This window comes from Pomacea canaliculata, linkage group LG13, assembly GCF_003073045.1.
Source record: "Pomacea canaliculata isolate SZHN2017 linkage group LG13, ASM307304v1, whole genome shotgun sequence".
Classification (NCBI taxonomy): Eukaryota; Metazoa; Mollusca; class Gastropoda; order Architaenioglossa; family Ampullariidae; genus Pomacea; species Pomacea canaliculata.
The window spans coordinates 23,192,768-23,216,011 of record NC_037602.1 but is presented as its reverse complement, the minus strand read 5'-3'; the positions used below and the strand labels follow the sequence as shown (position 1 = coordinate 23,216,011).

General features: G+C 39.3%; 1 protein-coding gene across 4 annotated transcripts; it reads right to left on the bottom strand.

The window, feature by feature from the left end:
- Positions 1-242: 242 nt before the first annotated feature.
- LOC112553930 (hemicentin-1-like) lies at positions 243-21,828 on the bottom strand. 4 transcript variants are annotated; one of them, XM_025221423.1, is made up of 14 exons: positions 18,373-18,459; positions 17,989-18,119; positions 17,310-17,491; positions 7,869-8,177; positions 7,593-7,772; positions 7,029-7,115; positions 6,697-6,827; positions 6,091-6,271; positions 4,871-5,047; positions 3,410-3,490; positions 2,921-3,054; positions 2,537-2,711; positions 2,069-2,198; positions 243-1,585 (listed from the first exon to the last, which is right to left on the bottom strand). In XM_025221423.1, exons 2-14 carry the CDS (start codon positions 18,003-18,005, stop codon positions 1,483-1,485), a joined length of 1,887 nt encoding a protein of 628 aa, XP_025077208.1. In that variant the 5' UTR covers positions 18,006-18,119; positions 18,373-18,459; the 3' UTR covers positions 243-1,482. The 4 variants fall into 4 exon arrangements, with proteins under 4 accessions (XP_025077208.1, XP_025077209.1, XP_025077210.1 ...); XM_025221424.1 differs by having other exon boundaries at positions 243-1,582; XM_025221425.1 differs by lacking the exons at positions 6,697-6,827; positions 7,029-7,115; positions 7,593-7,772; positions 7,869-8,177; positions 17,310-17,491 and adding exons at positions 18,935-19,114; positions 19,207-19,515; positions 21,632-21,828.
- Positions 21,829-23,244: the final 1,416 nt, after the last annotated feature.

Sequence of the window (23,244 nt, the reverse complement as noted above, 5' to 3'; positions counted from 1 at the left end):
ATTGGAACCAAACCAAATTAATGACTTCATATTTGTATTGAGTTATAGTAGGTCTTGTATTGGTTTGTGTACGAATGGTGTCTTTTGTCTGACGTCTTCTGTGCGTCATTTGTTCCATGTCACATGAAGCAGGAAAAGATGTAATATATAAGAGAAAAGGCAGTTGCTCTAAAAATGGCCAAGTAAGTGGGGAAAACACAACAGTCTTGTCCGCCATCTTCTTTATAACTCAGTGACATTCCTCTGAATTTGTGCCTCTTTAATTCGATTCATTTACAAATCTCTTCATCCTCATCGTCATCTCTTGGGGCTTGTCGAGCATTGTGTTGTGTGTATGCTTAATAAGTCGTGTGTATGCAAGGTAAGTGTACATCTGTCTATTACAATATAGCTAGTTTATGTTGTCCCCCTGTAATTGAATGTAAGGGATCAGCTGCAGCTATCACAATACAACTATATTAATCCACAAGAGCAATAACAAACAAGATTTATAGGTTCTCATGCTTTAGCAATATACAGATGATTACATACATATACTAAACATTGACTACTGTTATTAAGTTTCTTTCTCTTTCTCCCTTGCTCACACTCTCTATATATATATAGATGGGGAAGTCCAGCGGTGCAGTTGTTAGTAACTGTCAAGTGAGAATTGGCTTGCCACCCACTTTGTAACAAAGACTTTATACAGTTTATTTAGAGTTTAAAAAAAAAATAAATAAAAGCACCACACACATCATTTGTACACAATTATTAAAAATGACTTTATATACATTTAAATATTTCCATTTTATATCTTCTGTATGTAGTTGTCAATCTTGTTACTAACTCTGGCAATTAATAATTATTGTAAGTTGCACAGCTGTTTTGACATGAGCTCAATGAACATCACACAAAAGATTTAAGCTACAGTCAATCACACAAGGTCAGCAAACATGAACTTGATGCATGGATAAAGAACTGAGTAGTGAGCAGAAAAAACTCTTGATCATGCCAGATATTTCTTGAAGGTATGAGTGTTGAGGCTGGATTTGAAGTCTTTGAACATTCAGTGAGAAAAGAAAGGGGAGGGAATTCCAAACAGCCTGAGAAGGGAAGAGCTTACGTCTTATTTCCGCCACAAATGTTATCTAAATATATTTTTGTCCTACCTAATCAAACTTTTTGCACAATACATGTACAATGTCTGCTTCAATTGACATTAATATTGCTTTTTACAAATAGACTTTGAAATACAGTTTATTTTCTGTTCTTGCTAACTTTGTCGTTTAAACTCCAAAGCAATTTAACTCCACAGAGCACTAATGCTAGGACTGATACATTACTCGTCAAAAATAAATGATTGAATAAATGTCAAGGGGTCACCGGTAGGTATGTATGATATAAACATTTATGTTGAAGTCATAGTTAACTGACGCAAGGAAGTGGTGCTGCTAGATGATACACATGCTGTTGTAAAACAAACTGAAGCCTTGCTGTGGATCAAAGCTTTGTGACAGCATCACTTGTCTCTTGTGGGTCGACCTTGGATTGCCGTCCACGGTGACGTAGTGATGATGACGTGTCCTGCTTAACCCTTACACTGCTGGAGAAAATAAACAAAATGACACTATGTTGACGAGACATCACTCTAACTTGAAATTATTTCTTCGTCATCCAGTCGTGCACAGTAATCCAGCATGTGGCTCCAACGAATCTTCGTGTTAAGATACACTGTGTGTACAGTGTGCCACATGGTAATGATTACAGTCTACCTACCATGTTAAGGTCATAATACTGTCAGAATGATAAGTAAAAATCTCTAAATCTCTTATCTCTAATAAGGATACACTCTACATTCAAGGAACTATTTGCCATACGTGTGTCTAAAGATTGCTATATTCAGGTGAAATACCCAAATGAACATAGCTTGAAATACATAAAGCAATGTTATACCATTTGAATTATAAATAAAAGAAAATATGCTAAGGAACAATATGAAAATTTTCATTTCTCATCTGGAGCATTTGAAGTTTCCATATGTTAGTACAGGGATACCAGAATGGATTGCATTTAAAGTAAAGCTAACCTGCTAGCTGTGCTTCTGTCCTCGGCCTTTTCTTTTCTCTTGCGTCTCTTTTCGCTGACAGAGATGATTACAGCCAACAGTATCACTTGTACCAAAATACCTAATAATGGCCACAGTGGGGCCAACTTGCCTGTAACAATAGATTCACACATATCTCTGGGTATCTTCCTAAGCTGAAGCATATTGGAAACTTTTAAGATAGAATGGCATCATTGGCATGCGCAAGTTTTTCAGAGGAGAGACAAAAAAATTCACAATAGCTACATGCAGGAACCAGCATGAACCCTGAAAAGTGCATACAACCAGAATATAGACACACCACCCATTTGTTTTATGCCTCCATTTTTTATGCAATTTTCGCGAAAGAATTCCGCTCAGTGTTTAGTAAAATGTATTTTCATTGGAACACATTGCCAAAAAAACAAAAAAAAGAAAAGTTTGAGGCTGGAGTGCGGCTAACATACTTACCTCTCACTCGAATCAGCACCCAGTTTCCTCGAGTGATGCTGCCGTTGCTGGCCCAACACGTGTAGTTGCCGTCATCCTCAATCACCACTGACTCTATGACTAGACGTGCGTTGGAGTATCCCTCAGCCTCGGAAAAATTGTAGTGACTTTCATTGAGCTCTCTCTCTTCTGTCATCTATGAACACACACACCACCCTCTCACATCGGTCAATTAAGAGATAATAATAAAACACAGAGAAAGTCATTGCCTGTACCTGCCACACCCAGCAGTAAACAATGAATAGTTGCTACAGCTCCCTCTGGCTATACACTACGTACTCCCAATTATTAGGCTGTGTTTCTATAATTCTCTTCCAACTCAGACCCTGACATATTGTTGCTTACATTTATCTCTACGCCATCCTTAAACCAGGTAATGGAAATTGGTCGTGGGTAACCAAGGACTCTGCACAGGAGCTCCACCCGACCTTGCTCTGTCAGACTCACGTTGGCTTGGAATGGCAGGACGTAGGGTTCGGCTGTAACATCAGTGAATAACACACTTGACATCTCTCAAGCCACTCCGTCATTTCTATTTTTAGCTAAATCACCAATATCAGTAGTTTCTGCACTTTTGCTTATGTCTCTTTTTTTTAACATGTATATTCGTCTTCATATTCGTTTATATCATCCACTCTTTCCTTATTTAAAGCAGTCTCTTTTTTTCTCATAATCTCAACGACACAATTCCATATTTTACTTGTAGAACACAAAAGGTTAAGCAGGACTTTGAAAGGCTATATATATATATCTATCAGAATAATAGTAATAATAAGTGAGCCGAACACTACATTCATTGAACGCTAAGTTTGATATATAGTTTGTACTGCTCACCGAATAGTGTGACATTTTTCTCCACTTCCATCTTATTCTTGTCACTGTATCTGCATACATACACTCCAGCAATATCTCGCTCTGAACGACAGAATGATATCTCTTTAAAGTCAACAGATGTCTTCCTTGATTTAATAAGAATAATTACTGCATTTCCGTAAGTTATCATAGAATCGTTCGCACAAATGACATCACTTGACATCCATGGGTTGATTAACAAAAGACACACTGTGAGAAACTCGGTGGAATGCGAATTCATCTTTATGAGAAGATCATAGAGGGAATTTACATAGAGTGTAAAGTCCAGCCCATGAAGAGTATAGTCGCACACATACGAATTGTACAGTCAAAAACAGAGTTTACCTACACAAAAATCGGAGTGTTTTTACACAAAAATAGAGAATATTTGCAGAAACATAGAGTTTACTTACTTTACTTACACTGCTCTTTTCCAACTGGTCAGATATATGGAGTGTACTTGCATAAACATATTTCATACAATCACAAAAAATAGTGTATTTAAATAGAGAATTACACTGACAAAGTTTGCTTATTGACACAGTGGACTCGGTTTCAGCATCAGTCACTCTCAGAAAAAAAGGTATTAATACTGGGCGAACTACCTTGAGTACTTAGTACCTGTGTAATGTTATTCCAAATAGCTGGGAAGTCGGTATATGTGATAAGAGTTTGTCAACTTAATTATAGCCATGGGACCAAACTTTGTTATGTAGCGCCTGACTACAGAAGGTGCAGCCACCATTGAGGTTCAGCATTACTGAGATGTCAACTGGCATCAGTGAAGAAGCCTTGTGATCAAACTTTGTTACATAATTTCAAAACGTCCTGTCTTATTTCTGAACCATGCATAACATATTTTAATTTGTGTCATACGATAAAAAGGCTACACATAACTACTTCATTACTTCACACAATCAGTACACACATCTTTAAAACTCACTTGGCTTGTATCTCTAGAGTTCCGTTACCATCACGAACTTAGATCCCAACATAGTATACTTAAGCATTGATTGTACACACACGTAGTGTACTTGCACGTACATACTGGACTTATTCATGGAGTGTACTTTCGCATAGAGCGCACTTACACAAAGTATACGTATACAAACACTGCGAGGACATATATAGCGAGAGATAGAGAGTGTGTATTTTCACAAATAAATATTCTTTCTTTCTGTCTGTCTGTCTGTCTGTCTGTCTGTCTGTCTGTCTGTCTGTCTGTCTGTCTGTCTGTCTGTCTGATCAATTCTTGAGAAAGTACTGGGAAAAGAAAGGGGAGCGGCAATACCCGGGGATGGGGAGTCACCCCCAACACGGTTTTCTAGCGAATTGTTCTTTCTTTCATCAGTAAATCGTGCTGTGAGAAGGTAGCTGACAGACAGAATGGCAGACCAGTTTCAAATGCTGTCATCAAACACATCAAGAAAAAGGTCGACTTACTCGGACGTATGATCTTCAAATCTCCATTGTTGTGCTCGACGAACTGCGTTTTGCTTAAAGAGTTTAGTTCAGACACATTGGTGCCGTTCTTCAACCACGTGACATTAGAGTTTGGATCGTCGGCTCGACATCTCAACAACACATCTTTCTTGAAGCAAAACTCGTCGTCCATTGTATCTAGATTATACAGCAACAGAAAAGTTCTTTGATTGTCAGACATGCATAGATTATGTAACAGCACAACAAACACTTCATTTATAGTCGTACCTAGAGTGTGGAGCAACAGAAATAAGACTTATCAATGGCACCTAGGTTGTACAGCACAGAAATAAACCTGCCATCAGTAGAACCTAGGTTATAGAGCAACAGAAAGTAAATGTCATCCATTAGTTGGGCTTTGTGCATCCGAATAAGTATTTAACATAGAAGACCAGCAACTGTAACAAATATTGTATAGAGGGGTAAATGAAAATACAGTGATACCTCGGTTCTCGAACATAATTCGTTCCGGGAGGACGGTCGAGAACCAAATTGTTCGAGAACCGAAGCAATGAAACCCAAAGGAAATAATGGAAACTGGATTAATTCGTTCCAAGCCCCAGAAAATGCCTATTTACTGGCCTAATTTGTATATAATATGTAGAAAAACATGAGTCTCAACAAGAAATAAGAAATAAAAGTGTATTTATTAAAACAAAAAAAATAAAATGTACTGTACAGTACAGTAAATTGTGTTTCATTTACTGTACCTGTACCAAACTTTATGTCAGGAGGGAATGAATGTGGAGGGACGAGGGAAGAGGGATGGTTATTGTTTTGAAGGGGAATCCTCTTCAATAAAAACAGAGGGTAACTGCTCTTCGGGTGTTTCTGTTCTCTGTATCTTTTGCTGAGGAGAATCAGAATCTTGCTCTGCAGTTGCTTGTCTGATTTCTTTACGGAAGAATTTGTCAATTGTTTGCTGTTTTTTTCTCCTCTGCACTCACACTGATGACGCAAGCAAGGCGCGCTGGCAGAATGAACGCCAATCGACTCAACTCGGCTCATCTCGGACGTTCGGATGTTCGAGTTCCAAATATTTGTTCGGATTCCAAGACAAAATTTTCTCGAATTTCCTGGTCGAATACCGATTTGGTCGAAAGTCAAGGCGTTCGAGAACCGAGGTATCACTGTATCTTCCCCATAACCCTATTTCTTGAGAGCAAAAGTTGATGTCGTACCTCGCACTATGACCTCGATGGTCATGGAGGCGTTGTCGGACAGAGCTGTGGATCTTGATGCCAGACAAGTATAGTTCCCCGCATCCTCCCAGTCGGCAACAGCGATATGCAGAGTGACGTTGAGACGACCCTGGTTCGAATCCTCCACTTCGGACACATTGTATCGGGAATCTGCACCAAGCTGAAAAAATGAAGCAAAAGGTGAGACTGAGTGTGGTCTGGTCTTCTAACACTCTATTTGTCTATTAAAAATGATTCTAAACATATCGCAGGAACTGTTCTTTGTAAAACATCAGTGAGTATTACACTGGAAAATAAACAAGCATTTAAAGCCTTTGTCAGAAAAAATCTATCCAAATATGGAAGATAATTTTGAATCTATTGTGAACAATGTGTACAGACGTACTGTGTACGTTTCAGTCCTCTAATTAAAATTCTGGCCTATTGAAAGCTGACTCGGGTAGATGTGCTTAGGCAAACTGCTGAAAAGAACTGATGAGATCATGTGTTATGTAAGAGGACAGCGCAAGTTGTTTGTTAGAGTAGACTCGAAGTCTTCGTCTCCGGTGGCGAGTAATTGTCCAGCATCATGTTGGACATGTTTACCTCCAGCTCAGTCCCATTCTTCAGCCATGTGACGGACGGTGACGGTTTGCCCTCAACCATGCACGTGATCTCTACACTGTCACGCAATAACACAGTTGTCGAGTTTTCCAGCGCCAAGACTTCGAGCTGTGCTAGGAATTGAAAGTAAAAGCAAAGGAAGTATAATACTCTCATCACTTTTCATGACAGTCTCATTCTTTTCAAGTATTGAACATTCTGAAGGAGAAAAGTGCTTACTCCACGCTTTATTTTCGGCCGTAGCAAAATATTATTTTTAGTTCCGTTTATATTTCACAATAAAAATCAAAAGAAGGTATTAACAAACAGCTCACTGTACAGCATCACTGGCACTTCCAAGCTCTGACTAGTGGCATCTTGTATCTGGACGGTGCAGGTGTACACAGCAATGCTATCCAAGGCTGTTAAGAAAAAAAAGAGCAATATGTAAGACAATTTTTGTGATGTTCTGTGGGCAGATACATCTGTGTCTGTAAGTGTATGGACTCGATTCCCAGCTGGCTCTGTTACTCCAGCCTTAATATGTCTTGTCAGTCTTGTCTCGTTACTAGTCGGAGTGGAAAACGTAATCACAAAAATCACGAAAAGAAAACATTATTTTTAAGTATGCTCCTGAGCAATACAATCTTCTTTTTTATTTACATGAATGGCTCTTTAGGGATAAAAGTGCTTCCACCTTTCGGTAGTTTGGTATTATTGAAATATAAATTGGTCTTAGTGAACAGCCCTCTTGGTTACATAATTTTGGAACTACCTGTCTCAAAGGAATTTTTTGATGCATAACATTTTTATTTATAATGTACAATAAAAGAATAAGGCTACACATAATTCGCTGATATAAATAAGTAGCATAATCTGCACACATCTTTAAAACTCACTTGGATTCTGTATCTCTAAAGTTCCGTCACTATGCTCCACATATGTTGTATTTTCTGTTGGTTTCAGATTTTTGACAGGAGTTTTATCCTTCATCCAGACAATCAAGACTTTCAGTTCTGGTGTCTGGCACCGAAGAAATGCATCCGTCCCATTCTGAAATTGTGCATCTGTTGTTGTGACTGAAAACAATAATACGTAGTGATTGAGTAGCACATCTTAAAACATTCAGACACTCCGGACACACTGCTATGAAAACTGAGGAACGAAATACTTACTGGAGATAACTTCGACTGTAATTTCGCTCTGTTGTGAAAGTCCGCTTCCCTCCAGCTGACACGTATAGTTCCCCGACATGGTGGTGTCCGCGGATGTGTAGGTGAGGATGCTGTGAATCATTCCACCCGACATCTCATTACTGATTGTGAGACGGGTGTCGTTGTCGCTGTTCAAGTTGATGTCGCCCTTGTACCACCTGAGTTCTCCTGTTTGTCCTGAGTTTGAGCAGTTGAGCTGAAGCTGAGCTCCGCTGAGTACATAGTAACGTGCGTAGGACGGCGCGATGGTGACCGCAGCCTCTAGACCTCCTGGACAAAGTATACATCGTATTATGTCATTCAATAGGGCAAAGTAATTATAAATGTATATGATAGAACAGCATATTCTTCCCACATTAAAAATGCAGGAGCGATTTCTGTTAGCATTTCCAAAAATCCCCGAAGTACGCAGCACTAATGGGCACTAAATGCGCCAGCAATGGTCAACTCATTAATTTGGTGATGACCTATCCTAAGGTAGATGGATCACTAATCTTGATAATTTAAGTGTGGCTAACTCCCTTACTTCAGAAAATAAAGTGAGCATATCAAACTTGTCAATGATGCAAGTGTACTAAATATGTTTTATTTTTAAAAGAATTTAAAGTTCAGGCTTACAGACTGTTTGAAGCATGAATGCTTGACAGCACTTAGCGTTTGTCTATTTACAGTAAAAGCTACCATGTGTACCTGTCGGTTTCAGAAATACATTTACATGCATGACTGGTTTCAACTGCCGTGAACTCCCATACTTCACACACCAAAACTCTTTGCGATGTCTATTCTGTCAAAGTGATGAATCACGACTACACTTTGTGTTTGTGTGAACTTACACCAACAATATATCCAGGAAAAATTCTCTAAGTCTTCAGACTATTTTAGGTTTACTATCCTTATGCCTCTCACTTTGATCATCCCAGAGAATGGCAGATAATCGAGAAGGTTGGTGGTAATCTTGTCAGAGCAGGCGGGGATAATGGAGGGCTGTGTGTTTTATTTGTATTGAGAACGTTGTGTGCTTTCTCCATCGGTGCATTGTACTTCCATTTTATAAATAAACAAAGCAGAGTGTGATGTGTGCAGATCTTTTTTGATATATTTGTCTGCTTTCTAATGGTGTGAGTCGTGGCTGTAAATGAAAGAATGCAACATGAACAACCAATCTTTACGAGAAACTAATTTCGATGTTCTGCTTTGAGAGAGTAGGGGTGGGCAGCAGAGAGGTAGTGGGGGAGTTCTTTATTTTAGTATTGAATCAGTATTGTCTCACACACGCATGCTATTAACCCCACTTTTGGTTGCACTTAATTATTCTTATTTGTATTATTCTTCTTATTCTTCTTCTTATTCGTATTCGTATTCTTGTTCTTATTCTTATTCTTATTCTTATTATTTTACGGCGCGTATCCAAGCCCTATGGAGAAGCTGAATGCGTTTCACAAATTACAGTAATCAACACACTGTACATTTTTTTTATATTTAACCATCAATACATGAACATAAATAGTTGTTTTTTCTGTCAAATAATTCAGCTTACTTTATGACTAGATACAGATTGTTGGTCATGGCCGTATTCAGACACGACTCCACTTTCGTGGTCAATTCTTCCGAGTGAAAATAAATAATCTAAAACAAGGCAATTTCATTATCTAAAACCCCTGGCGATGTTTGATCGATAAGTGCATTAATATCAAATGTGACAGATGTGTGATGGACACAAACTATACAATGGATTAGTATCGGTCTCAGGAGGTGAAAATTAAATCCTTAAAATTTATACGACCCTTATACAGAAAATAACTATCACGCTTTAGGACCTGCTGTTAAAAATATAAACACAAAATATATTTATTGATTTTTTTTAGGAAATATTTTTGCCTGCCAACGGTAACACGAGAATGTCCCTTTACATAAAACATTAATACAATTTATTTTTTTTTTTTAAATAACATATTCGTGAACAAGACATTTACGGTGGCACCTACAGTTTTATAATTATGAAAAATCTGAAAGTCCATTCAACTAATAAAATTGGACAGCAGTCCATTAATTTAACAGTATGATTATGCGGACCTCAAAGACAGGGGAAAGCCTAAGGCCATCCGCATTCATGCGTGTCCATTCCAGGAGTCTATTGTATATCTGGGTTGCTGGCGGGGTCAATGACCGTATGTAAGGTGTGGTTCTAGCTCCAGGAACTCTGAAAAGAAAGGCGAGGTGAGACCGGAGTGAACTCCACTACCAATCGCCGCCATGGCCAACAAGGTCACCGAGTGGGATCTTGGTAGAGGTTTTGGCAGGACGTTTCTTCCTTCATTATTCACGCCGTTCTATGAAAACGATTGTTGGTAACTTCAAATATTAATTTTTATATTTTGCAGCTGATTTAGCATGCAAAATTATGTTATTTGGTTAGAAAATTAAACTGACTAGAAGCATGGGATAGTCATTGTAGTGCCACTTATGTAGTCACGTGACTTCAACCTCCACATTAGCTTAGAAGCAAGAGCTGATGATGTATGGAAATGAATTATACAATTAATAAAAAGTAGGTGTTTTCCCTTTCTTGACCATAGATCCCAATCTGTCTGAACAAGGCTAACTTGCGTTTTTTCATTCATTTATTTCACTCGTTGACTAGTTGAAGTGTTCATGCGAGATATTTGCACTCAGCTGTCTGACTTCGGTACACGGACGTTTCGCCGCCGGACGTTTCGGCGCGGGGCACTTCATTTCGGCATTTCACGCGGGACCTTTAGCCGAAGTCAAGTGTGTGACGCCCCTTAGCTCACACATTTCTCTCGCCATTGTATCAATGTATCAGTGTACTCTCTCTCACTATCCCTCCTCATGTGAACCGTTAGCTCACACATTTCTCTCGCCATTGTATCAATGTTTTTTCTCAAAGCTGTTTCGCATAATCTGTGACAATCAAAGTGAACTGTCTGTGAAGTCTGTGTGTAAAATTTGTTTGAAATAAAGAATTATTGTGTAATCTAGTAGTTACTTTCATTCTTTGAGAAGTAAGTAAGCTCTCTCTCTCTCTGACATAATGCGGCGAAACGTCCGGTCGGCAAAACGTCCGCACACGCTGACTTCTTGAAAGTATGAGGTCTGAAGCAACAAAAGACAGAAGAGATTTACAGCATGCTGACGCACTGCCATTCTCATCAGTAAGTTAGAAGAAAGGATCTTTGGGCAAATGTACTTCAATTTGAGTAAATTAAGACATGGGTTTTTTTTTTCATCGCCAGTCTTCTCTGCTTCTGCTTCGACTTAACTACGAAACTGAAGAATAGCTTCCTGAGAAAAGTTGTCAACACCCAGAGTTTATGTATGCAACAAGGAAGAAGAGTCATGAATACTACTGCATGACTTCTATATGAAACAGGGGAAGAAGAACTTCTAAGCAGTGTGTGTGTGTGTGCGCGTGCGTGCGTGTTCATGTTTTCTGCGTAATATTATATCTTCTGGTGATTAAACATTTATGAAAAGACTACATTAAAAGTCAAACAATTTATTTTAATATCTGTAAAAAGAGTTGTGCGATAAATACATTTGATGAAACGAGCTCAGCAAGCTAAACTTATTGATATCAAAATTATTTTTGTAGCATAATTAAAACGAGTCACATCGCTTTTAAAGGGGTTTTTTTTCGTTCTTGAAAAGTTTTATGGTTCAGAACATCGATGCTTGCTGAAAGCCCGGTTTTGAGGTGGTATTATCAGTATTTTATTAGTACCTGGGTGTCCTGGGAAAATCAGGTTTATTATTAATAACCTTTCGAAATCAATATTTAATCAAGTCTCAGTTTTGAGCATAAAATAACTTGGAAATTAAACTATTTTTGAAAGTCATAATTTGGAAACTATTTGAGCTTTAGAAATAAGCATGGTATCGTTAAAATTAGGATAAAAAAGTCTATTTACCAAATACATTTTTGTTTATTATTGATTTCAAAATCAACTTGGAGTACCTAATGCAAAACATAAAAATCTCGCCGTTAATTTCCTTGCGGTGCGTGAGAACTGCTCATGTCATGTCAAAGCATTTAATTGTGTCTGATCATTAAAATGGATATATATATATATACACACACACGACTGCATGATGATGATTTCTAAGTGCTTAGTACTTAATTCTTGATGTGATGGCTTTTCAAAATCAGTTACAGTTCCGGGCATAAAATAACTGGGAAATTAATATCAAAGAATCGTAGCTATTTAGCTATAGAAAAAGTGTGCTATCACTGAAACACGGATGTAAAACCTATTTATCTATGTACTTTCCGTTTTGATTATTATTGATTCAAAACTCATGATGGAAGACCTAAGATAAAACACAAACGTCTCATTAATTTTTCTTGCAATACGCGAGATCTGCTCGTACCATGTTAAAACATTTTATTTTATAATTAAAATGGACAAATCATTATCATTACTCTGGTTGTTATTGTTATTATTACACGCACCCCATAGATATGAGAAATGTCTTACCTCCACTAATAAAGATACAGGACAAAAGGAACAAAAATAAATCTGTCCATTTTGTCTGTCTGACTGACCCTCAGATGTCACTGCGTCCGACTCGACTTCTGGACGACACCTTTGTGTAAGTAAGCAAGGCGCGAGGAAGCTTACATGAGGGCGCTGTAATCACGCGGGTCATCAACAGGAAGTGAATCTCAGTGGATGTAGATGTTGTCCTGCCGTCTGCACGGCGCAAACTAGGTCAGGGGGGTACGCCGATCGCCCCCGAGGTGTTGGTAGACCTCCCGATTGGTGCACGTGTCACGGGGTGCAGTGACCGACTAGGTGACCATATTATAGGGATAACCAGGGGAAGGGTAACCACGGGGTACACGTAATCATATTAGGCGAGCCTCCCACTGACCACAGCAACAGGGGCTCAGCTAGAAATGGTCAGTCAGTGGAGGGACAATGAAGGTACGCATGCCAGGTGACCTCCGGACTTTGTATATAAAAACTGTTGGGATGGAATGCTGGGCTGGCAGTAGGGTTTTTTGTTCAGGTACCCTGATTCTCTCATCCTCCTCTCCCTCATAGTGCGAAATCACCTCTAGGTAAAAGCACTTTCCCAACAAACAAACCAAAAATGGCGCTTCCTTGTCATTTCCGCAGAGACAGGAGCAGAGATGCAGCGACAGAAGCAATGCACATCTAGGAGGGTCACTGAGTGCGCTGGAGTGAGGAAGTCAGTTTATGACTAAACTCAATATATACATCGGTGGAATAAATTTCAATTGTGGATCGAAACACAATAAAATAATAACGAGATTTACAAAATGATGCTTTATTTTACAACCAAAGCATTAAAACACTTAAACAACTGAGTATACCAGGGGCTGTTCATCAACTGTATAACGACAATGTCTTTATGTCTATAGAATGTCCACTACGGGAGGCAATCAGCTCACATTTAGTGTTGGTAAGCCACACTCTACCAATCTTATTTAAAACGTCAGCTGGGTATCCTTGGTATGAGTGAACAGTTTATGGAAGAAATCTTGCCATTAGTAACCCCATACTGCCATTTTCCCCATTCAGATGTAACAAGATGAAAAATTGTTGAGTCAGTTTTTCTTGTGCTGTGTAATTGTGTAGTAGCTTCCCTTTGAATGCAAGTGGTTGTTACAGTATTGCTCAATATATGATAGCACTCATACAAGTGGAAAACTACCAAATGACAAAAACTATAATCAGATATGTGATATTTTTAGCAAAATTGTATTCACATGCCGCAAATGATATTTTGACATAATTATTCATAGCTGATCAACATTTTTACATGAATTCTCACAAGCTCTGCTTCAGTTGATATCAATAATTACCTTTATGTACATAGACTTCGTTTCATATAAAAATTGGGGTCATTTTTGGGGAGGGGATTTATTGCTAGCCTCTGTTTTAAAATTCTAAGCAATATTCGAACATTAAGCTCTGCACAGTGCTAGTGAAACTAATATATACACATATTGACATAAATGTATAATTGAATGAACGTCAAAAGGTCAAAGGTAGACATTGATATAAACATTTATGTTGACGACATGGTTAACTGACGTAATGAGGCAGTGCTGCTACATGATACATGATACATTCTACACTGACTACACATCCTGCTGTATAACCAACTGAAGCCTTGCAGTGTATCAAAGTCTTGTGTCAGCATCGCTTTTCTCCCCTTGGTCGGACTTGGAGTGCCGTCCACGGTGACGTAGTGATGACGACGTTTCCGGCTTAACCCTTACACTGCTGGGGAGATAAACAGAATGACACTTGTTGACAAGACATTATTTTAAACTGTAAATACCGTAAGTTATTCAGCAGTGCACAAGAATTCGAATATATGTGTAAGGAGATAAAAATGTCTATAGAGACGTGTTCATATCATAAATAATATTGAGAAGGTAATAAAGAAAATATTTTATCTACCATGCTGAATATATTCGACGCTCAACGAAACTATTTACCGCACATTTCTACAAGCAGATGTAATATTCAAATAAGCATAGGCCGAAATATATTGAATGGAGCTAAATCCTTTCATTATAAATAAGAAAGTATACGAGGGGATAAAATTGTCATCTTCATTTTCATAGCGATTAGTTGTCTCATTATGAATAGTTGTAGTTAGAAGACATCTTTCCATATACTAATATAGTTATTACCCTATGGCTAGCATTTCAACTAAAGCTAACCTGCTAGTTGTGCTTCTGTCCTCGGCCTTTTCCTTTGTCTTGCGTCTCTTTTCGCTGACGAAGATGATGATACCCAACAGTATCACTTGTGCCAAAATACCTAATAATGGCCACAGCGGTGCCAACCTGCCTGTAACCATAGATTCACACATATATATTTGGTAATATTCGTTCTACCTTTTTTATTTTTCTCATTTAGCATTTTGAAACATATTGGGTACTTTTAAGTTGGAGAGACATGCGCAAGTTTTACTGACAAGGATTACAAATAAGTTAGGAATAGCTAAATGCAGGAACCAGCACAAATCCTGCAACGTGCATATGAACATAATATAAACTACCCATTTGTCTTATGCCGCCTCCATTTTTTCTCGAAAGAATTCCGTTCAATGTTTGATAAAATGTATTTTCTTTGGCACACGTGTGGCGAGAAAAGTATGAAGCTGGACTGCGTCTAAGATGAAGGTCTGGGCTTGTAGAGGACACTTACCTCTCACGCGAACCATAACCAACTTTTCGGCGGGTGGACCAGGGTAGCGGACGCTGCTGGCCTGACACTTGTACTTGCCCTCATCCTCAATCACCACTGACTCGATGACTAGAAGTAAGTTGGAGAATCCATCTGCCTCGGACAACATGTAGTGAGTGTTTTCATCGGGCTGGAAAATAACAGGTACATATATAGTCTTCTTCTCTCTCTCTCTCTCTCTCTTCTATATATATATACACACTCAAGTAAAACCGGTCAATTAAGAGGTAGTAATTAACACTGTTACTCGTTAACACTGACTGCTACCTGTACCTGCCACACCCTGCAGTAAACAATGAATAGTCGCTACAGCTCCCTCTGGCTATATAATACCTCCTCCCAATCATTATCTGTGTTTCTATAATTCTCTTCCAGCTCAGATCCTGACATATTGTTGCTTACATTTATCTCTATGTCATCTTTAAACCAGGTGATGGTTGGTCGTGGGTAGCCAAGGACTCTGCACAGGAGCTCCACCCGATCTTGCTCTGTCAGACTGACACTGGCTTCGAATGGCAGGACGTAGGGTGCAGCTGTAACATCAGTGAATAACACACCTGACATCTCTACTCTCAAGTCACTCCATCATTTCATGTTTAGGCTAAATCAGCAATATCAGTAGTTTCTGCACCTTTGGACAGCTTGTACTTCTTTATGTCTCTCTTGCATGTGTTGTTATTACAATAATTATACTCATTTGTCATCCACTTCACATCCGCGTGCACCATATCCCCTGTCCCTTCCCCACCTCTCGTCTGGCCTGTGTACTACTCACCATATAGTGTGACATTTTTCTCTACTTCTGTCTTGTTTTCCTCAACACACCTGCATACATACACTCCAGCATCCGCGCGCGCTGCACAACAAAATGTCGCCTCTTTATAACCAACAGTTGTCATGCTTGATTTAATCAGAATAATTGTCAGCTACATAGATGAAGTACACCATAAAAGCATAAAATGTACAATCAAAAGCGTATTTACACAAAAATGGAATTATTTTGAGTGTGGTCACAAACAAAGAGTACCTACACACAGTGTACTTGCACAAGCATAGACTATATACTCAGTATATAGTGTCTATTTACAGAAGCATGGACTATGCATTCTCAACATAGGATACTTAAGCATTGAATTGTACACACACGTAGTGTACATGCACGTACATACTGGATTTATTCAATGTACTTTCGCATAGAGCGCACTTACTCAAAGTATACGTATGCAAACATTGAGAGGATATATATATATAGAGAGAGAGTGTGTGTGTATTTTCACAAATAAATATTCTGCCTGCCTGCCTATGTCTAACCAACTCTTGAGAAAGTAATGGAAAGAAAGGGGAGCGGCAATACCCGGGCTTGGGGTCGACTTGTCAGCCCCCCCAAACACGGTTTTCTAGCGAATTGTTCTTTCTCTCATCAGTAAATCGTGCTGTGAGAAGGTAGCTGACAGAATGGCAGACCAATTTCAAATGCTATCATGAAATACATCAAGGAAAAGGTCGACTTACTCGAATGTATGATCTTCAAATCTCCATTGTTGTGCTCGACGAACTGCGTTTTGCTTAAAGAGTTGAGTTCAGACACATTGGTGCCGTTCTTCAACCACGTGACATTAGAGTTTGGATCGTCGCCTCGACATCGCAACAAAACATCTTTCTTGAAGAAAAACTCGTCGTCCATTGTATCTAGATTATACAGCAACAGAAAAGTTCTTTGATTGTCAGACATGCCAATAGATTATGTAACAGCACAACAAACACTTTATTCATAATGGTGCCTAGAGTGTGGAGCAACAGAAATAAGACTTATCAATGGTACCTAGGTTATACAGCACAGAAATTAAAGCTGTATCAGTAGTATCTAGGTTACAGAGCAACAGAAAGTAAATGTCATCCATAGAACCTACATCATACAGCATTAAGTAAATAAATGAAAACTTATCGACAACAGTACCTATTTCAGATCCAACAGATCCCTTGCTTAATTATCAAAATCCAACAGAAGGAAAGCACGAAATTAGTTGGGCCTTGTGCATCCGAATAAGTATGTAACATAAAAGACCAACAACTGTAACAAAGATTTATAGAAGGGTTAATTAAAATATCTTCCCCACCACCTATTTCTTGAGGGCGAAACTTGATGTCGTACCTCGCACTATGACCTCGATGGTCTTGGAGGCGTTGTCGGACAGAGCTGTGGATCTTGACGCCAGACAGGTGTAGTTCCCCGCATCCTCCCAGTCGACAAACGCGATGTGCAGAGTGACGTTGAGACGACCCTGGTTCAAATCCTCCACTTCGGACACATTGTATCGAGAATCTGCATCCAAGCTGAAAAAATGAAGCAAAAGTGAGACTAAGTGTGGTCTGGTCTTCTCACACTCTATTTGTCCATTAAAAGTGATTCTAAACATATCACAGGAACTGTTCTTTGTAAAACATCAGTGAGTTTTACACTGGGGAAAAAAAGCATTTAAAGCCTTTGTCAGAAAAAAATGTATCTAAATACTACAGATAATTTTGAATCTGTTGTGAACAAACTTTGTGTAAAGACGTATTGTGTACGTTCCATTCCTCTAATTAAAATGCTGTCCTATTGAAAACTGACTCGGGTAGGTGTTCCTAGGGGAGATGCTGAAAAGAACTGTTAACATCGTGTGTTATGTAAGAGGACAGCGCAAGTGGTTTGTTTGTTTGTTGTTTGTTTGTTTGTTTGTTTGTTTGTTTGTTGTTTGTTTGTTTGTTTGTTTGATTGTTTGTTAATACAGACTCGAAGTGTTCGTCTCTGGTGGCGAGTAACTGCCAAGCATCATGTTGGACATGTTTACCTCCAGCTCAGTCCCATCCTTCAGCCATGTGACGGAGGGTGACGGTTTGCCCTCAACCATGCACGTGATCTCTACACTCTCGCGCACTAACACATTTGTCGAGTTTTCCAGCGCCAAGACTCCGAGCTGTGCTAGGAATTGAAAGTAAAAGCAAAGGAAGTATAATACTCTCATCACTTTTCGTGACAGTCTCATTCTTTTCAAGTACTGTATTGAACATTCTGAAGGAGAAAAGTGCTTACTCCACGCTTTATTTTCAGCCGTACCAAAATAAATTTCTAGTACCGTTTAGTCGCCTGTATGTGAGACGATGAGAAACGAGAGGAAAATCTGTTTAATATTTCGCAATAAAAAATCAAAAGAAGGTATTAACAAACAGCTCACTGTAGAGCATCACTGGCACTTCCAAGCTCTGACTAGTGGCATCTTGTATGTGGACGGTGCAGGTGTACACAGCAATGCTATCCAAGGCTGTTAAGAAAAAAAAGAGCAATATGTAAGAAAGTTTTTGTGATGTTCTGTGGGCAGATACATCTGTGTCTGTAAGTGTATGGACTCGATTCCCTCCCGGCTCTGTTACTCCAGCCTTAATATGTCTTGTCAATCTTGTCTCGTTACTAGTCGGAGTGGAAAATGTAATCACAAAAATCACGAAAAGAAAACAGTACTTTGAAGTATGCTCATGAGCAATACAATCCTCCTTTTTGTTTACATGAATGGCTCTTTAGGAGTGAAAGTGCTTCCACCTTTCGGTAGTTTGGTATTATTGAAATACGAATTGGTCTTAGCGAACAGCCCTCTTGGTTACATAATTTTGGAACTACTTGTCTCAAAGGAATTTTCATGCACAACATTTTAATTTATAATGTACAATAAAAGAATAAGGCTACACATAATTCGCTGACATAAATAAGTAGCATAATCTGCACACATCTTTAAAACTCACTTGGATTCTGTATCTCTAAAGTTCCGTCACTATGCTCCACATATTTTGTTTTTTCTGTTGGTTTCAGATTTTTGACAGGAGTTTTATCCTTCATCCAGACAATCACGCCTACCAGTTCTGGTGTCTTGCACCGAAGAAATGCATTCTTCCCACTCTGAAACTGTGCATCTGTTGTTGTGACTGAAAACAATAATACGTAGTTATTATCACATCTTAAAACATTCAGACACTCCGGACACACTGATATGAAAACTGAGGAACGAAATACTTACTGGATATAACATCAACTGTAATTTCGCTCTGTTGTGAAATTCCGCTTCCCTCCAGCTGACACGTATACTTCCCCGACATGGTGGTGTCCGCGGATGTGTAGGTGAGGGTGCTGTGAATCATTCCACCCGACATCCCATTACTGATAGTGAGACGGGTGTCGCTGTCGCTGTTCAAGTTGATGTTGCCCTTGTACCACCTGAGTTCTCCTGTTTGTCCTGGGTTTGAGCAGTTGAGCTGAAGCTGAGCTCCGCTGAGTACATAGTAACGTGCGTAGGACGGTGCGATGATGACCGCAGCCTCTAGACCTCCTGGACAAAGTATACCGGAAATAATATTATGTCATTCCTAGTAAGATATGATAGAATAACACATTCTGATGAGACACAATCATCTATGATATAGTTTACATACTTGCACTAACAAAGCGATGCAAGATTACTTGTTACTGCCCCCTTTCAAGGGGCAGCAAAAGACTTCAAAAACTGTCAACAAATGAGTTCAGTTGACAATGATCTGCCACTAGTGTCGGTTCCTCCACTATCATCTTTTTGTCTTTGTCTATTATTTAGATGAAGGTAAACACTGCCGGGACTTTTGATCATGCTCAGTTCACCTCGCTTTTCTTCTGCGGAGCTTGGCAACTACAGTCTAGTTCATCTCAAACGTTAGCTAAAGTAGGAAACAGATATAAGCAGTTGAAACCTACTCTAAGGTTGTTTGTACAGGTAGATAGAATTGTATGCAGCATGAAACACATGACAAGCAATATGTCGCAGCGTGCAATGACAGACAACACACAGTGACATGCTAGGACATAAAATACAAAGCAGTGTGTCATCCCATGCAGTGCACTGAATAAATGTGCAGCGGGTCTGAGTGGCTTGTGAGGCTAAACACAGACGACAGCACCTGAAAATAGGAGAAGGGAGTAGGGCCGGGCCTTGTTCAGTGCATACAGGTGGACACAACGGGACGTAGCGACAATGGTGTCCTTCTCTGGGGCGCCAACAGGGGAATTTTCTCTCTATTGCTATGCAATGTATTTTATACTTGAAAGAATTCATCCTGTAGCTATAAAATGCATTATATACGTATATAAATCATAACTATTATACAATTCAATTCTATAAGTATAGAATGTATTCTATACCTATACATTTCCATTGTAAACTTAAAGCATTAATTCTGTAATTGAATTCCTTCATAAAGTATACAAAGGAAATGTATAGCTAGAATGCATACTTATATAAGTGAATTGTATAAATATAGAATGCATTATATGCTTACAGAATGAATTGTACAGCTATAGAATGAATTATATATATAAAATGCATTATCGAGAGAAAATTCGAGAAAATTCCCCACTTGGTGCCTCATATCTTTCCTATAACACTTGTTTACCACACACGCCTTGTTAACGTGATCTGGTATGCAAGAGCCTTTTCCTGTGTGTGAGAGGAGAGAAGCACACGAGCATGACCATTAATGTGTGCCTTTGTGTTGGTAGTGTTTGCATAAGGGAAGACAAATGGACAAAGAATGGAAAAAGAGGGACAATAAACTATGACGCAGGACACATGAGAGTTCCGGAGAGATTTAGGCATAGTGGTCTGTATCACATAGGACACCAAACCATCAGTTTGATTATCACACAAACACATGGCTGCAAACCGTCACACCGACAGTCAGGCGCCACGTGAACTTTTGGACAAGGGTGAAGCGCCTGTATGACTATTGTCCCATGATTATAATGGAGCCGACAAACTTCTAGCACCGAGCGGCGTCCTACCCATCTGATGTACAAATAAATAGGTACTAAGCATTCAAGTCATTTAACCCAGTATTAACACATTTTTGTGAGAATGCCTGAAGTTCAAGCCGGTTTGATTATATCTGTACACCGAGGTTGCAGCTAGACCGGCTCTGTGACCCGTGTTGCCTGGCGAACCTTCAAATTTTTTATCTACAAAAATGTTCAAATACACTTCATGGCAAACTAGGTCAAAGTCAAAGCGAGAGGTAAACATCTCTTCTTCTTTTTTAAACAAGCTTGACTACTTAGCCCTGTCACCGCTCACAACTCGCGTGTCGCAGTATTTTAAACACTTCACAAACATCTCGCTATTTTCTTTGCGGTGTGTGAGACTTGCTCGAACCATTTAAAATATTCTATTATATTTTAAACTAGGAGGTTTACGGGGAAGGAGTCGCGCTCCAGACTTTTATAAAAACTTTTTTTAAACTAAGATGTCAAACTATTTTAGGACAAATTCAAACATGTTATTAAAGTGAAAAGAGAATAGTCATGAAGTGGCAATGTAGTCATCTAGAGGCATCATTTAATCATGAGAGTAACATTTGTTGGCGCTCTCTCTCTCTCACACACACACACGCACCTCCTCCCTTGATAAACATGTATCTTACCTCTTCCGGACAGTTGATACAGATACAGGACAAAAAGAACACCGCGAACAAATCTGTCCATTTTGTCTGTCTTATTCAGCCTTCGATGTGTCTGTGTCTTGCACGACCAGCCAGTGTACTCAGTCTATCTGTTGCTCCTAATTGTTGTGTAGGCGAGGCAAGCGTGAAGAAGCTCACACGACTGCGCGCTCTAATCACCCGGATTATCAACAGGAAGCGTGAGGCACTCGTGCACCGGACATGGAGCCAGATGATGTCCTGCCGTCTGCACAGCGCGAAGTAGGACATCACCTCGCATCCATCGTGCCCTGAACTGCTGTCCTCAGACCTCCCAGCAAGCCGACTGGACGCAGGGACGGGATCAAACTTGACCAAAACAATAAAGGTCTGTCACAAACTTCTGAACATTCCATGGAACATTCCAACAGGGGAAGGCGGATTTTTTCCTTTGTATGTTCGTTCTGTCTGTCCATGACAAGCACAGTTTGATAATATCTTTGGCTTTACTGAGAAGTACTGTACATATTTGTTCAATGTAACTGTGTCAGTAGAGAAATTTGGCTTATTTTTGTGATCAGCAAACAATTATTGTCTGCCAGCATTTTGTAAATACCAAAATATGCAGTAAGGAGAATTTATTTTACTGAATTGAGGCAAACATTATGCAGAAGGAACAGGCACGTGAAGTCATTTGTACCCTCTGCATCCCAGCCTCTCAACCATAGAAAAATTGTTGGTCGTGAGTGCATGATGCTGTAGGTGCGCCTTACGATTGGTTGTAGATGTAAGATTAATTGTTGGTGCACCACTTGCCTTATCCTTATCTTGTAACTAGCAATTCATCTGTTTTTCGTAACTCAGCACACTTCCCAAGTAATAATTGCTCATTAGGACCAATAAAGCTGGTCATTAATCATGTGGCGAGGAGCGATTGTGTGGGAGTGCGTAGGTGTGCGCGTCTGTTGACGCCCACGTTGTCGTCAATGTAGTGGGGTCATCAAAAGGCTTTAGGAGTATAAACTGTGGAGGTCAGGACTGGGGCAAGTAATCATTGCAAGTAAACCAGTGTTGGTTTAGGCTTCGTTCTGGAGTAATCTCTCCCTTGACTGGGAGTCTGTCTTCTTTGTTGTGATGTTAAGAGCGGTGTCTCTGAAGACTTCAGCGGCTACGGAATCTTGTGATGTGGTGAACTTTGTCGCAGATCCTGTGTCGTGGAATTTATGATATTTTGTCGCTTATGGAAAAGCTATACATTTAATGAATGATTTTTTTCTTTTAAGTTTCATTTTGTGTTTCTCATTTAAGGTCCGAAAACTATCCAGTTGTTAGCAACCAGCATTTTTTTCCTTGCCTTATTTTGCTATTGATTCATGTCCACATTTTGTTGCTGATCGTGACCACGTCTTATTATGGATTCACAGCCACATGTCCGCATTTTCTTGTCATTAAATATTTCTAAAGCTGCGTCTGAATGCGAGCCAAATAGGATTGCGGGTGGCATGCAAAGTAACCCAGGAACGACTTTGCTTCTTGTTGACAAGTACTTTAAAAAAATAAACAAAATATAAAAATAAAATAGACATTTTTACAGCTGATACAAAAATAGAGTCGAA

Excerpts from the sequence above, each read along its gene's own strand:
- LOC112553930 (XM_025221423.1), bottom strand. Across the intron at positions 7,116-7,592 it reads TTTAGAGATACAGAATCCAA|CCTTGGATAGCATTGCTGTG; the intron begins GTGAGTTTTAAA and ends TTTTCTTAACAG. Across the intron at positions 1,586-2,068 it reads GACAGAAGCACAGCTAGCAG|CAGTGTAAGGGTTAAGCAGG; the intron begins GTTAGCTTTACT and ends TATTTTCTCCAG.